The following is a 17,192-nucleotide window of genomic DNA, read 5'->3' as shown; positions in this document are numbered from 1 at the left end:
TTCAGCGTCGAGCTGCACTTTTAGGGACCGTAGAAAAAATACTGGACTGAATGAGAAATGAAAAATTCTGTTTAACTTTCTCAAAACGTGATGCCAAACCTTGTGATGCCAAACCAACAGTACAGTACAGAGAAACGTCTACATTTTATATTTCACTGTTGGTTTGACAATAAAAGATCATATTTTGACGTCCCTAAAAAATGACATACTGTAGAGTAATCTCTGGGTGATTTTTTATTTTTTTTCCTGTGGGAATTACTCACTAAATCTGTCTGTTACAGCAGAAAAATAGCCAACTCATGTGTTTACAAGGCTGCAGCACACTGTTTGCACGTTGTGTTCTATACCTGTCAACCCTGCGTGTGGAAATGGGGCTGGGGAAATGGCAGTGGGCAGATTAAGCACCAGTACTCGATAAAACCCGATAAAAAAAATAAATAAACAGTTAGCAACACCGGCTCTCTAACAGTATTTAGTGTTTAGTAAACGGTTATTACCGTGCTAAATTTTCCCAGCTATGGACAGCAAACCTTACTGAAGCTCAGTGGTTACCTGTTCATCAAGAAAATAGCCATGGCTGCAGAACACTGTTTGCATGCTGTTGTGTTCCATACCTGGCAAACCTGGGTATGGAAATGGAAATGGTGCTTGGGGAATGGTGGAAGGCAGATTCGGAGGCTGAATCTCACATAGAGAACGTGACGTACACACAGTTCTAATACGACAATACTGGCTGAAGCTTTAAACCGATTAAAGAAAATAGAGTTACTACAGAAAATATATAATCCTCAATACATTTTATCATTGAACTCCACAGCCATGGACGCTCCTCAGAACCTGACAGCCAGCGAGGTGAACCACCGCAGCGCCCTCATCTCCTGGCAGCCGCCCATCGCCGACATCGACAACTACATGCTGACCTACAAATCATTCGACGGCAGCCGGAAGGTAAACGCAGAACTCTGAGCCTCAGTTTCTCTGATTTAGCTATTTATAGGTTTATGTTTGAGTAAAATGAACATTGTTGTTTTATTCTATAAACTACAGACAACATTTCTCCCAAATTACAAATAAAAATATTCTCATTTAGAGCATTTATTTACAGAAAATGAGAAATGACTGAAATAACAAAAAAAAAAAGATTGTCCTAATCAGCATCACTGGTCCCAAATTTCTTTTATTTATTTTAAGTTATTTGATGCATTAATTATTTAATAAGCAGGTCAGTTTTTCTACAGTTTTACGTTGCAGGACCTTCTTATATTTACCCTTCTTATATTTGCTGTTATTAATTCCACAGTCAGGGAGCCGTTTAGATCTTTTTAATTCGCCTATAGCAACATTTTCTCTTTAATGAATGTCTTTGATGCAGCTGGGTAATATTAATAAAGTAAATTAAGAGCCTTTACTCTGATGCAGCGTGATTACTAATGACCCTCCACACAACAATATTCTTAATAATTCATTTATCAGCGAACATTAACAAACAAAACCTCCGAAACATACAGATAAATACCAGCATTTAAAACAAACTACATTAATCATGATTTAATCACAGAATTCTGTTGTGATTAATCCGATATTTTTTTTAATTGATTGATATCACTACTGTTTATTTTATATTTTATTTGATTGATTTTTATGTGTAAAGTAAATTCATTGCATCACAGTTACAGGACTGCTGGGTGTCTGAGCTGCAGTTCCTCGACTGTCCAGAAGGTGTCAGTGTTGTACAGGAATTGTGCTCTTGGCTTAAATAAGTGTCTAACTAAAGGGGGCGTTTCCAAACGGGGGTTAGGCCTATAGTCTCTTAATAGTGAAAGGAAAATATATTATATAAATAAAAAATTATAGTCTTAGTCCCTGTCTGTATAACTGACTCCAAAATGTCAGTTATAAGGTATAATGCAGTATAGTACAGTAAGGTGCAGTATAGTAGAGTATAGTAAAGTACAATATTATAAAGCACCTTATAGTACAGTAAAGTAAAGTATAGTATAGTAAGGTTAGTACTGTAAGGTATAGTGCAGTATAGTACAGTAAGGTGCAGAATAGTAAATATAGTACAGTATGATACAGTATAAAAGGTATAGTACAGTATGGTAAAGTACAGTATACTAAAGTATAGTACAGCATAGTAAAGTATAGTACAGTATGATAAAGTACAGTTGGTACTGTTTAATAAAGTATAGTGCAGTACAGTAAAGCATAGTACAGTAAGACAGTACGGTATAGTAAAGTACAGCGTAGTTAACTTTAGCACAGTATAGTAAACAATATTGCAGTATAGTAAAGTATAGAGCAAAATAGTAAAATTTAATGCAGTATAGTAAAGCATAGAGCAAAATAGTAAAATTTAATGCAGTATAGTAAAGCATAGTAAAGTTTAGTAACGTATGTTGCAGTATAGCAAAGTACAGTACAGTACAGTATAGTAAAGTGTAGTACAGTAAGGTACAGTACAGTACAATAGTAAGACATATTGCTGTAAATTGTAGTGCGGTATAGTATAGTAGAGTATAGTATAGTATAGTATAGTAGAGTATAGTATAGTATAGTATAGTATAGTAGAGTATAGTATAGTAGAGTATAGTATAGTAGAGTATAGTAGAGTATAGTATAGTAGATTATAGTATAGTAGAGTATAGTATAGTATAGTAGAGTATAGTATAGTAGAGTATAGTATAGTATAGTATAGTATAGTATAGTATAGTATAGTAGAGTATAGTATAGTAGAGTATAGTATAGTAGAGTAGAGTAGAGTAGAGTAGAGTAGAGTATAATAGAGTATAGTATAGTATAGTATAGTAGAGTAGAGTAGAGTATAGTATAGTATAGTATAGTAGAGTATAGTATAGTAGAGTATAGTATAGTAGAGTATAGTATAGTATAGTAGAGTATAGTAGAGTATAGTATAGTATAGTAGAGTAGAGTAGAGTATAGTATAGTATAGTATAGTATAGTATAGTATAGTATAGTAGAGTATAGTATAGTAGAGTATAGTAGAGTAGAGTATAGTATAGTAGAGTATAGTATAGTATAGTATAGTAGAGTATAGTAGAGTATAGTATAGTAGAGTATAGTATAGTATAGTAGAGTAGAGTAGAGTAGAGTCTAGTATAGTAGAGTATAGTATAGTATAGTATAGTAGAGTATAGTATAGTAGAGTATAGTATAGTATAGTATAGTAGAGTATAGTAGAGTATAGTATAGTAGAGTATAGTATAGTATAGTAGAGTATAGTATAGTAGAGTAGAGTATAGTATAGTATAGTATAGTAGAGTATAGTAGAGTATAGTATAGTAGAGTATAGTATAGTATAGTAGAGTATAGTATAGTATAGTATAGTAGAGTATAGTAGAGTATAGTATAGTAGAGTATAGTATAGTATAGTATAGTAGAGTAGAGTATAGTATAGTAGAGTATAGTATAGTATAGTATAGTAGAGTATAGTATAGTAGAGTATAGTATAGTATAGTAGAGTAGAGTAGAGTATAGTAGAGTAGAGTAGAGTAGAGTAGAGTATAGTAGAGTATAGTAGAGGCGCTGGTAGTGTGTTCTACAGTCACATGTGATCATGAGCACTGTGATGATGTCATTTCTGTGCTGGTATACAATACAGTAGCAGTCAAAAGTTTGGACACCTCTTTTCTCATTCAGTCGGTTTTATTTTTATTTTTTGAGGTTTATGATTTAACAGTTTAAAACTGAAATTATGTGAATTTTCAGTAAAAAGCTCTTTATTCTCTTTTCCTTTTTGCTGCTGTTAGTTGGAGAATTAGGTCACATACAGGCCTGTCTGTACAGGAACCTGATACATCTTTTATTTTTATAGTTTTTCTTTTCTCTTCTTTATGCTGAGAAATCTGAGCAGAAGAGAGGAGAATAAGGAGTGATGGAGAGAGAGTGATGGAGAAGAGCGCTGCCTCTGCACAAGATCAGACTGATAAAAGAGTATTTGTCAAAACAATAGAGGGGAGAGGAGCTGTCATGAGTTCCAGACTAAAATAGAAAATCCTTCTGTTCCTCCACTTCCTGCCAGCCTGATAAGCCCTTCCTCTCCTACACCGCCTCAGAGCTGCCACTCAAAAACAGAGAGACCAACAAAACAATAAGCAATAAACACAAAAACACCAGAGAATGCAGCGTCGCAAACAATGCGCTCAGCACCAGAACACAGAGCGCAGCGTCAGACTGGAGCAGCGCTGCATCCTGATTTAAACCTGCTGCTTCCAGGAAAATATTTCTCTATTACAGCTTTTCCTCTAAACAAAAAAGCTACAGAGTTAAATCATCATTTCTATAATCAGTAAACTCTTTTCACTCCCTAAATTTGTTAAACTAACAGTGAAAAAAACTGTTCAAAATAAATTAAAAGAAGATTAATTAGTCGATATGAATAACAACTGCAGAATTGATTCAGAAAAGGTTAGATCAGTGTTATTACACTGCTGTTGCCAAGATAGCAATGAACGTCTGGCTGTTGACCTTTGTCTAGGTTGTATTACCAGTGATGTAATACTGATCTATATTGATGTAATATATTGATTTATTGTATTTGGTGTTTTTATACAGGAGCTGATTCTGGACGCTGAGGATACCTGGATCCGGCTGGAGGGTCTGGCGGAGACCACCGAGTATACCATCAGACTACAGGCAGCCCGAGGCCTGGAGACCAGCGCCATTGTCTCCACCTCCTTCACCACAGGTACACCATCCTCACACACACACACAATATATACACAGCTTTAAAAACTCAGGAAGACGTCTGGCTGACCCACATGGAAACAGCAGCTTTAGCCTTTAGTGAGTCTCAGTTTCAGCAGAGAAGAGAAGAATTAGAGTTAATCTGATATTCATTTGAGTAATGTAAACCAACGTTAACAACTTGTTGAGTAAAATAAACAGATTCTTGATGTATATTTGATTATATATTTGATGTTTTCTTGTTTTTCGCTCTCCGTTCAGGTAATCGATTATTCGCCATGCCTCAGAACTGCGCTCAGCACCTGCTGAACGGCGAGCTCCTGAGCGGCGTCTACACCATATACATCAACCGAGACCCCAACCAGGGCGTGCAGGTCTACTGCGACATGAGCACGGACGACGGCGGCTGGATCGTGAGTGTTTTTTTATCTGTGGAAGAAAATGCTAATCTTATTATCACATTAATATTGTATTAATATATTTTATTTAATATTGCACTGTACAGCATATTATAAATAAAAAAAGGCCAGTGTTGTGATCTGCGTGCATGAAAAATGGATTGATTTACTCTTAAATAACACTAGAGGACAGTGTTGCATTTACCAAACTCAAATGCAAATATATATGTATATATATATATATATATATATATATAGAGAGAGAGAGAGAGAGAGAGAGAGAGAGAAAGAGAGAGGAAGAGAGAGAGAGAGATGAAAAATTTTGAAAAAAATATACATTCATTTATTTTGCCATTTTCTTCACAATTTACCAGGCCAATTGCTGCACATATTCAGCTGTTTAATCCGCTGTATATCCCCACTATCACTAGTGATGCTCCAGGAGGGTTAAAAAGACCAGCACACGCCTCCTCCGATACATGTGAAGTCAGACTCTGTAGCATTGCTGTAGCATTGCCGAGTAGCATCACAGCTACTACTAATGCTCGGAGAAAAGCACAGCGACTCGGTTCTGATACATCAGCTCACAGACGCAGCCTTGTGCTGATCCACATCACCCTAGGAGTGATGAGGGGAAAGAGAGAGCACCATCTACTATACTGTACCCACCCAGAGAGAGCAAGAAGCAAGACCAACTGTGCTCTCTCGGGCTCCGGCAGTTGATGGCAAGCTGTATGACCGGGATTCGAACCAGCGATCGAATCGCCAAGAGCCCCAAAAGCTCGCAACATTAAAAATGACGACTATCCTCAATGTACTCATAGTTTAATTTTAGTTGCACTGATATACCCAGACACACTGTAATGAATTCATGTACCTGCTTGTGTTTCAGGTGTTTCAGCGTCGCCAGAACGGCCTGACTGATTTCTCCAGGAAGTGGAGCGACTACAGGACGGGCTTCGGGAATCTGGAGGATGAATTCTGGCTGGGTGAGAAAAAAACGATTCTCTGTAAAATATATACTGCTTAAAATATGGTGACTAAAATCAGAAAAGGCTGCAGGACGTCATTAACGTAACATCAGCCTGTAAAAGTTCCTGTAATGAAGAACAGAGATGATCTTAATGCCATTTTTAAACTATTTTTATCCTTTTCTCGGCCCATTCTGTTTTGTGAGATTTATTTATTTATATTTTACTATTTTATGTGTTAAGTTTTATTTTGATTTTGATTTATTGTTGGTAAAACTTTACAATATGGTTACAATAATTAACGTTCCTTATGACAGAATGTCTCAACTAATTATTAATTGACACTAGTTAAGACATTAATAAACAACATTTTTTAACTAAATTCATTATTATATAAAACATTAGGCTGTAAAAGTTAAAAGTTAAAATCCTAAAGTCCTTGGGATAGACTCCTAACAACACTACATCGACCCAAACCTGTACTAGAAATAACTTCGTAATTTTCTCTGGATGAGAGTGTCAGATAAATGCAGTTTTTTTTCATGCATCTTGGCATCATGTTCTCCTCCACCAGTCTTACACACTGCTTTTGGATAACTTTATGCTGCTTTACTCCTGGTGTAAAAATTCAAGCAGTTCAGTTTGGTGGTTTGATGGTTTGTGATCATCCATCTTCCTCTTGATTATATTCCAGAGGTTTTTACTTTGGTAAAATCAAAGAAACTCATCAGTCATGTAAATGATGCTTTAGGATTAAATCTTTGTTTTTGATTCAGTTAGTGTTTTACTATCTACACTGAATTAATTTGATATCTGGTTTTATTGTTTACATTAAAAACCAGATTAGCATCTTTAAGGCATTAGAGATAAAAATATATTTTTAAAAGAAATCATCTCCATCTTCCTGTTTTTCACCGTAATCAGCTGATATAGTTTATATACTGTATCGGTAATGATCGCTCTATGTCACTTCATAATGCATAATGACGTCTTTCAGCGGATTCAATTAAAGCGATTGTTTAATTGACTTCCTCATAATTCCAATTTGACAGAGAACAATCAAGTCTTTCCATTCTCTCTTCTCTTTTTTTCTCTTCTCTTTTTATGGAACATTTTCTAAAGCTATAATTATATTCATTAAAACTCATGCGGGATAAAAGAAGAATATTTCTGCAGAGCCCAGATTTCAGAGCATTGTCTGAGTGGAAGATAAAACACAAAACATCATGAATAAAATACCCCAGCAAACATTTAATCCGGGATAATACGCAGAGTTATTTTTAGTCTGGGAGAAAACAGTGTGAAAGGTTTCTGCTCCGACTAATGAGCAGAAAATTAATGTTCTGCCTGTTGAGAAAATTCTCCCATTATAATATACTCTCTATCCTCAGTGTGCAGGAGAACAGCTTATTATTGCTGCTGATGCTACTGTTATTATTGTGTGTTTATTTGCTCAAAACATGTATTTTATGCTGATGAAATATATTTTTAATGTACGAAAATGTTGTATTCTATTTCTTATAACTGTCTTTTGTTTTAAAGATTTTTTTGATATGTTTTCATATACAAAATATATTTGATATATATTCATAATATATTTAGTAAAATTGGTTTAATCATGGTTTAAGAATCGTAGTTTCAGAAATCTGATAAAACTGGCAGCACAATCCTAAGATAGCACATTCAAGAGTCAACAAACTAAGTAAGTTGCTCTTATAGCCTACAACACGGAGACCTGGCACGACCCTAAAATATATAATACATATATAATACACACAGAAGAGAAGGTAGCTTCAGGGGACTGACTACACACTGAAGGTTAGTAAGGAGTGGGGTGGGGGGGGCATGCAAGTAAATATATGGTGCCAGGAGCCAATAGGAAATATATAGAGGAAATATATAGGAAAAATATATTTGCATACCAACACTAGTAAAGAGTAAAGAGCCTTGTTCATCTGTTCATCTTACTAAAAAACACTAAATCACATCTTAAACTGAGCTGAGTGTGGTAAAAACCAAATATCTCAAACAGTTTTTACTGTTTACTTTTTACCAAAGCAAGATTAAATGCTAAAGCTGCCTCTTGTTATTTCATCAAATATAAAAATATATATATTTATACTGCATATCTCAAGAAGACAAGGTGGCCCTGAACTTCTAACAGGCCCTGTTCACATCCGATTTACTTACCTGCTACTGAACGTTCCAGAAACACAGTGTTATTATCATTACTGGCCGAACCACAGCAGCAATTGCTCAACACTTCAGCTGATCTACTGCGGAAAATGTCAGTATTTATGTGAAACATTAAAGTACAACATACTTATTTTACGAGCACAGCGTCAATCCTGTCCTCAGCTGACTGGCGTAGGACTTTTTATCATTTATCAAACCGTTTCTAATAGGCCAACTTCCTGCTCTTTATGATAATTATCATGTCAAATGTGCTCGAAAAAAATATTAATCTGTATTTACATTGGCATAGATAAATAATAAGAATCTGATACCCTGAATTGACATTTAAAACACTGTAGTTCCTGCCTGATCAAAACACAGCTGTAAAAAAGCAGAGCTTTCAGACCTGTTTTTTAATCACTTTTTTTCCATGCATCTTGGCATCATGTTCTCCTCCACCAGTCTTACACACTGCTTTTGGATAACTTTATGCTGCTTTACTCCTGGTGCAAAAATTTAAGCAGTTCAGTTTGGTGGTTTGATGGTTTGTGATCATCCATCTTCCTCTTGATTATATTCCAGAGGTTTTTAATTTGGTAAAATCAAAGAAACTCATTATTTTAGTGATCTTTTATTTTTTTCCAGATCTTTATCTATTAAGTAATGGTTTACTGTCTGGTCTCAGTATTGTAGGCTGTTGAGAATGGCTCTATATTGGGGCCACAAGTGGTTAGATGATCTAAAGTGCTGCCACCATGATCGGGAGCTCGCTGGTTCGACTCCCAGTCATGCAGCTTGCCATCAGCTGCCAGAGCTCTGAGAGAGCATAGTTGGTCTTGCTTCTTGCTCTCTCTGGGTGGGTACAGTACAGTAGATGGCGCTCTCTCTTTCCTCTCATCACTCCTATAGGGTGATGTGGATCAGCACAAGGCTGCGTCTGTGAGCTGCTGTATCAGAACCGAGTCGCTGCGCTTTCCTCCGAGCGTTAGCGCTGCTGTGATGCTACTCCTGTTACAGTTCTTGGTCTTGTGTCTCGCTGCAGGTCTGGACAACATTCAGAAGATTTCAGCTCAGGGTCGTTACGAGCTCCGCATCGACATGAGGGACGGCCAAGAGGCGGTTTACGCCAACTATGACCGATTCTCCATCGGAGACACCAAGAACCTCTACAAGCTGAGGATAGGAGAATACAACGGCACCGCAGGTGAACGCATGTTAATTTAGAACTGCTCTGAACGTATTTTTGTAAAGTTTGTAATGTTTAAATATCATAAATATCATATTGTTAGTAACCTATCCAAGTTACATTTATTTCATGAGTGACTATAGGACACTATAAGCCCATAGTGCACATAGTGCTGGTGCACTACACACTGCGATACTCATCGCTATCTTTAACCCCGCCTACAATCTATTTTCCTGCCTTCCACCTGAGTTGTTTAAATAGCGATAAATGGAATAAATCTCTTTATTGCAGGTGATTCTCTGAGTTATCACCAGGGCCGACCCTTCTCCACCAAAGACCGAGATCACGACATCGCCGTCACCAACTGCGCCCTGTCCTACAAAGGAGCCTGGTGGTATAAGAACTGCCACAGAGCCAACCTCAACGGCAAATACGGAGAATCCAGACACAGCCAGGTCAGTACAGACACCACCCACAGACCACAGACCCCCACTGACCCCCCCTCACACTCACTATATATATATATATATATATATATATATATATATATATATATATAACACAGAAACATAAATATACGATTATTTAAAAGGTTTCATTGTTGCCGCTGCCCACGCTCCACTCATTCTCATATCAAAAACACGTATCTTCTCTGTAATCGTTCAGCATCAGCAGCTTCTGGACTCATTTCTGAGAACTGAGTCACAATCATTTCGAAAAACAGAATGCAGAAGTGATGGTAGACATCACAAACCACAAACGCCTAACTTCCTGTTTGGAAAGATCACGATCTCTGCAGGATGATCTCACCTAAATCTCCAGTCACCTCGTTACCATGTTCTCAGTTACTCAGAATTTAAGATATATATATATATATATACAGCTATACTTCAGTTCTACTCGCTATAAACCTAAAACAATGGGTATTCTTTGAACGTAAATTTTAAAAACCTCAAATAATGCAAAGAAAACAAGTTCATATTCATAAAGTTTTAAGAGTTCAGAAATAATCAATATTTGGTGGAATAACCCTGGTTGGTTTTTAATTACAGTTTTTTCATGCATCTTGGCATCATGTTCTCCTCCACCAGTCTTACACACTGCTTTTGTATAACTTTATGCTGCTTTACTCCTGGTGTAAAAATTCAAGCAGTTCAGTTTGGTGGTTTGATGGTTTGTGATCATCCATCTTCCTCTTGATTATTCCAGAGGTATATACCCGTAATGTTTAAGTGCTCTCTTATTATGCTATACTGATCATTTTATTGCATTTTTGTTTTACTGGTTGAGATTTGATTTCAAAAACGAAACCACTTAACTCCAGCCTGAACTCGGGCTGTGTTTTAGCTGCGCTGCAGGTTTCACACGAGAAGGTTAATTGTGTAAATGTGTGTGAGAAACTTTTAGAACTAAAATACTCTGCTGTGTGAAGTGTGGTAATGCAGAAGTGTGATAATAACTTGCTTATTCATCACTTAAACCCAACTCACTGTTCTGTACAGAATTCAAGACTGCACTGTAAAAACTGTCCTTTAAAATTAGTTTTAGAGCTTTAGAGTTTTGTAGTTTTAAAGTTTTAGAGTTTTAGAGCTTTAGATCTTTAGAGTTTTAGAGCTTTAGATCTTTAGAGTTTTAGAGCTTTAGATCTTTAGAGTTTTAGAGCTTTAGATCTTTAGAGCTTTGGAGTTTTAGAGTTTTAAAGCTTTATACTTTTAGAGTTTTAGAGCTTTAGAGTTTTAGAGTTTTAGAGCTTTAAAGTTTTAGAGTTTTAGAGTTTTAGAGCTTTAGAATTTTAGAGCTTTAGATCTTTAGAGCTTTGGAGTTTTAGAGTTTTAAAGCTTTATACTTTTAGAGTTTTAGAGCTTTAGAGTTTTAGAGTTTTAGAGCTTTAAAGTTTTAGAGTTTTAGAGTTTTAGAGCTTTAGAATTTTAGAGCTTTAGATCTTTAGAGCTTAAAACTTTTGGAGCTTTAGAGCTTTAGACTTTTAGAGCTTTGAAGTTTTAGAGTTTTAGAGCTTTAGAGTTGTTGAGCTTTAGAGTTTTACAGCTTTAGAGTTTTAGAGCTTTAGATCTTTAGAGCTTAAAAGTTTTAGAGCTTTAAAGTTTTAGATCTTTAGAGCTTAAAAGTTTCAGAGCTTTAGAGTTTTAGAGATTTAGATGTTTACAGAGTTTTAGAGTTTCTTCAAAGAGAAAACTTCAAAGAAACTCCCCTTTTATAAACTAGCTTTGTGAAATTTCCCCGTGTTTGAGTGAGAATGAAAATTTGAGAATTTCTCAAATTATTCATGTTTTTGTTTCTTTTAGGGCATCAACTGGTACCATTGGAAAGGCCACGAGTTTTCCATCCCTTTTGTGGAGATGAAGATGAGACCCTACAACTACCGCAGCATCAGCGGCAAGCGGAGGAGGTCCGCCCCCCATTAATAAGCCCCTCCCCCTCCCCCTGTATTACTTAGCTGTTCCTATTTTTACATGCGGTGAGGAGAAGAGAGGCTGTGTAAACTGTTTAAACTGTTTAAACTTTAGGAGAACGTTGAACAGAGATGATGAGAAGATCCCCTTTTATGTAGAACCTCGTTCACAGGTGCGGTACGGTGTAAAGATTACGATGAGCGACTGCCGAAAAGAGTAAAAACAACCTACATTAATTTTAAAACACGTTAGAAAAGGGTTTTATTTTAACTCCTTTGAAGAAGAAAGTTTTAGAAGAAAACAGACACCCAGAAAAATAAGAGACTTCTATTTTTGTAACTCGTGAAAAAAAAAAAAGCAACTGTACAAGCTGTACAATGACTAATTTATGCTTAAGACTTTTACACTTATTTTATTTCGGGTCGGAAGCTGATTTTCGGTCACATGCTTTCAGTTTGTTTCACCATCTTAAATGTGGAATATTTTAAGATTTAAACATTTTAAAATATTATTAATTACGTCGCTAAAATAACATAGTTCTCTCCTAATCATTATAAAACACTCGTCTTTCTCTCTATCGCGCTTTTTTCTGCATTGATGGTATTTTATCTTTAAAAAACCAAAGAATTAAGAGGGGAAACATCTGCTCGAGTGAGATGAACAGATTTTATACTGGGAATCACTTTTAAGATTAAAGTTTAAACGATAGCTTAAAGGATTTTGAGAAACTGAATTAAATGCCATCATTGCAACTCATGGGGAATCCCAGACAATCTGGCAACCGTATATTTCTGATTTCTCATTACTTACAGTGCTTACATTACTGAATGTGTTCATGTTTCTGTGCATGTGTCTGCTGTATGTTGGGGGTTAAAATGAGCCGGTATTACAGTCCCAGTGTTTTAAACTCATTATTACACTGAATTTAAACCTGTTCTTTAGTAAAGTTGAGAAACACGTAACTGAATATGAATGTCATCTCTATATTAGACTCTATAAACATGCTCAAAACAGATTATAATGCATTTATTAAGGCATATAAGGCATTATAAAAAAAAGCTCTGGAAAAAGATAAGCACTTCAGTTTCTGAATCAGTTTCTCTGATTTTGCTATTTATAGGTTTATGTTTGAGTAAAATGAACATTGTTGTTTTATTCTATAAACTACAGACAACATTTCTCCCAAATTACAAATAAATATATTGTCATTTAGAGCATTTATAAAGTTTTATGATTTCAGAAATCAATATTTGTTAAAATAAACCTGGTGGTTTTTAATCACAGTTTTTTTTTCATGCATCTTGGCATCATGTTCTCCTCCACCAGTCTTACACACTGCTTTTGGATAACTTTATGCTGCTTTACTCCTGGTGCAAAAATTCCATCATATATATATATATATATATATATATATATATATATATATCCTTGTTTATAATAAGCCTTATGAATGCATTATAACATGTTATGAATGTGTTTATAGAGTCTAATAAATGTGACATTCCTAGAAAGTGTTATCGAAAGTTATTTTTATTTTTAATTCTGTTTGCAGAACAGAATTAATAAAGTAGTATTTATTTTATTTTAATCTCAGTGAGTGATTAAAAGGTTATTGAATGGCCTAATTTAACTCGGTAAACGGCTGTTAGCAGTGGTGTAGCTCTGCAGCGTTAGAATTAGAAATGAGAACTGTGTAGAATTGGGTCATTTAGGTCCAGAAAATAGAATTTATCCACTGGATTTTGTGGATTTTTATTTCTAGACCCAAATTACCCAATAACTCTAAAAAGCGTACATCACATTTACCAGCTGTTTGTCTAAACACTCTCTTTAACTTCTTTAACGTCACACGTTGTTTTATCTTACATTTTAAAATCCATCCTACTGAAACGTAATCAAGTCTGTCTTTTTATTTAATTCTATTTAATTTTATACTAGTTTATGTACTGATTCATGTTTCTAGATTAACATCACCTCAATACGTTTTGTATAAAACTTTAAAATATATTAGATTTTCAGATCATTTCTAGTTAGACGTCTGTAATTTACTGTCTTTTACTACTTTTACTACTTCAGTAGTAAATCTGAGCCACACCGCCGTGAGATTTCCTTCTTTAAAACTGTAAAAACTCTTAAAATCTTAAACTTTTACCTCAGATCTTATCTGTAACGTCTCTGTCTCACCAGCACATTTATATCATTTCACCATTTTCACATTTTTTCACTTTTCTCACCCAACTAAGCTGCAAGTCTCGAGCTAAGCTAATGTATTAATTCTGTTTTATTTTATTTTTTGTTTTATTTCTTTAAAATTTAAATAATTTTATAAGATACTGAACCCATGCCGATCCTTTTGGAATATATATTTTATTTGATTATAATAAAATTAGGAATATAAAACATGTTTAATTTCACTCCCCATTGCTCTCCATGTTCACAAACACACACACATACACACACACACACACACACACATAGACCAGTTTCTGCTATTAGTGTATTATAATCCATTAAAATTAAATGCATGCTTTATTCAATTCTGAATTCAGATCTGAAAGACAATCAAAAGGAAAAATCAAAGATAAAATGATCAGTGATGTAAATGGATACATTAGCTTACCTTAAAAACGACATATAAAAAAATGAACCTCATCATGTTTAAACAACAGCCATTTTTCAATCTTATTTTATTTACGTTTATCTTAATTTTACACAGAATCCCAAGTTTTTTGGGGATGGGGTTGTAATTGGCAAACCCTAATTAAAAAAAAAACAAGGCTTGTGCTTTTCACCATGAATATATATAAAATAGAATAAATCAGCTTTTGATTCAATTAATTTCTTGAATCACAGTCTCTAATATTATGCTAACGCTAAGCTAACAGCAGAGCACCTATTCAGACAGTTAAACAGGGAGATTGAAGTTTTTGTTTTTGAGATATTCCATGTTTTCTTAAATTTTTTTAGAGTAATCTAGTGGTTTAAAATGTTGCCACTATGATCGGGTAATCGCTGGTTTGCCATCAGCTGCCGGAGACCTGAGAGAGCACACACAGTTGACCTTGCTCTCCCTGGGTGGGTACAGTACAGTAGATGGTGCTCTTTTGCTCTTTCCCCTCATCACTCCTCCTAGGGTGATGTGGATCAGCACAAGGCTGCGTCTGTGAGCTGTTGTATAAGAAACCGAGTCGCTGTGCTTTCCTCCAAGCGTTAGCACTGTGATGCTACTTGGCGAAAAGGGCTCGAGCAAAAACAGCAGCCGCAGGTAATTCGCATAGCGCTCTCGAGGACACCATTTCCTTTTTTTTTGTGATTTGTGATCATGAGAAGTAAATTTACCCACACAAAATGTTAAAACATGCAGGTTATTTTTTTTACCTGGTATTTTTCAGCCCCTGACTTTTGACATTGATGTGACGCCATAAACCAGCCGTTTAGCCCAAACCTCATTCCCAGACATCATTTTTTTGCTTGATTACAGTAGTTATTTCTGTTGGTGACTGATGGGTCAACTGGGTTCGGCTGGTTCCCGTTAGGATCAGTGGTTTGTTTAGCAGACGGTGTTTCAGTGCAGAGAAGCAGCAGCAGATTTCCCTCCATTATTAATACGGTCAGCATATGGTAACGGCTCTTCACTCTCCTCATTCCACATTTCAGCCCAAGACTCGCCCACGGCATCAAACTCAGAACTGTGTCACTCAGAGAACTTCTTCCAGAGAACTTCCAGAGAAGTTCCAGAGAAGTTCTGGTTTTCTCATGATAACAATACAGACTAAACCAACCTGAACTGGGTCTTTTAAAAGCAGCCTGGCACAAAAACAATGCTTAAAAACTATTAAACAAGCATCTCAGTACACAAGGGGTGAAATATATCTGAAATATAACTCTCAGGAACCCCTTAGGATCTCAACAAGATTTCGGAAAATTAGCCATAGAACATATTTGATTTAACATTAAATATTTATCTATATTTATCCTTTAAATATGTGTTTGGAGAAAGTGGAAATAATTTAAGTAATAAACTCAGTAGTAGCAGTAAAAGCTCACTTTTTACTTAAAATTAATCTTAAACTGTATAAATGAGAATTGTAGCTCCCAGCTCCCCCTTATGCCCAGTCCCTAAACCCATACATCACCCAGTGCCCCTGCATTTTTAAATTTGGGCTGAGGGTGGAGTCAGATAAAATCAGAGGGTTTAGTTTTACCCTTTAAGCTGAATTAAATCACAGTTAGCTGACGTTTCTCACTTTAAATCTTCACAACAGTAGTGCAGTACAGGGTTATTTTTTTTTGTTTGTTTTTTTTTTGCACGATAAAGTGCTGCACACATGCTTAAAGGGTGTTTTCATACTTAAATATGAAATAACACTTGATTAAATGAGTCCAAAAACCCAGAACAGAATCTGAGCTTGTTTGGGGGAGGAGCTTATTGTTTCTGATTTGTTTTCACACATAAGAACAGCATAGTGGCGCCCCCTTTTGATTTTTAGGGATTTTTCAAGCTAGTTGCTGGAAACACCAGGCTGCTTTTGGGAAACTGGTCCTGGTTATTGTCGGCTATTTTTAACCCTTTCTTTTCCTTTTTTAAGGGCTGTTCTGATCATTCCTCCTGCACTCGTTCCTTTTTTTTGCTCATTTCTAAGACGTTATAAATTAAAATCATGCAGTTTCCTGTAAGACCATGTTGCATCTTTCTGTGGGCGTCTCTCTGTATCTGCTGAGAGTTTAATATTGCATGCTATGAAGAGGAGAGATGTGGGGGAGGGACGGCTCTCTTTAACGCGTGTCTCTGTATTAGACTAACTGCATTCTGTTGGATAACCCTTGATATTAATGTTACAGAACAACTTAGCTCTAGTTTGACTTAAAATGTGCTGTATAATTCCTTTTTTAATACATTTTCTACTCATTAATAAAATATTCTAAATATACATTTGGGTTTTTGCCTCTTCTGTTCTTGCTAGAACTTTTAACCAAGCTTTCTGTTGAGTTTTTATTGTGTATTATTTAGTTGTTTCTTGTGTATTATTTATTTATGATGAATTTATTTATTGGACAGTTTAAGAACTTGATTTAAAAAAAGGTTCGGGCACAGAGAGTAGTCAAAACGAGCAGGATTGACAGTAAACGTAAACAGCAGCAAGAGGGAGCAAACATACCAGAAACGAGAAACAGGCAAAAATCAGGTTTGAACAATACAAAACATGATAAAAGAAAATGCTTTGTGCGAGAAAATATCTGTCAATACTCGGTGGGAAAGAAGTGAAGTGAGGATGTGCATATAGTGTAGTGTGTGTAACAGGTGAAATCAATATTCAGGTGACTTCCAGTCTTCCTGGTACTG

At 35.5% G+C, this 17,192-nt stretch overlaps 1 protein-coding gene across 4 annotated transcripts in view; it reads left to right on the top strand.

The window, feature by feature from the left end:
* The window catches only part of tnr (tenascin R (restrictin, janusin)), a 164,591-nt gene extending 147,812 nt beyond the window's left edge, over positions 1-16,779 (top strand). For all 4 annotated transcript variants that reach the window (XM_022677745.2, XM_022677746.2, XM_022677747.2 and 1 more), the window contains 7 exons: positions 818-948; positions 4,576-4,708; positions 4,969-5,120; positions 5,998-6,094; positions 9,294-9,455; positions 9,729-9,892; positions 11,741-16,779. In XM_022677745.2, coding sequence (XP_022533466.2) covers positions 818-948; positions 4,576-4,708; positions 4,969-5,120; positions 5,998-6,094; positions 9,294-9,455; positions 9,729-9,892; positions 11,741-11,860 — 959 coding nt within the window. In that variant the 3' untranslated portion in view covers positions 11,861-16,779. The remainder of the gene's footprint in view (positions 1-817; positions 949-4,575; positions 4,709-4,968; positions 5,121-5,997; positions 6,095-9,293; positions 9,456-9,728; positions 9,893-11,740) is intronic.
* Positions 16,780-17,192: the final 413 nt, after the last annotated feature.

The sequence above is a fragment of the Astyanax mexicanus genome, chromosome 8, assembly GCF_023375975.1.
Source record: "Astyanax mexicanus isolate ESR-SI-001 chromosome 8, AstMex3_surface, whole genome shotgun sequence".
Lineage (NCBI taxonomy): Eukaryota > Metazoa > Chordata > Actinopteri > Characiformes > Acestrorhamphidae > Astyanax > Astyanax mexicanus.
The sequence above is the reverse complement of the archived record's forward strand: the minus strand, read 5'-3'. Positions and strand labels throughout refer to the sequence as shown.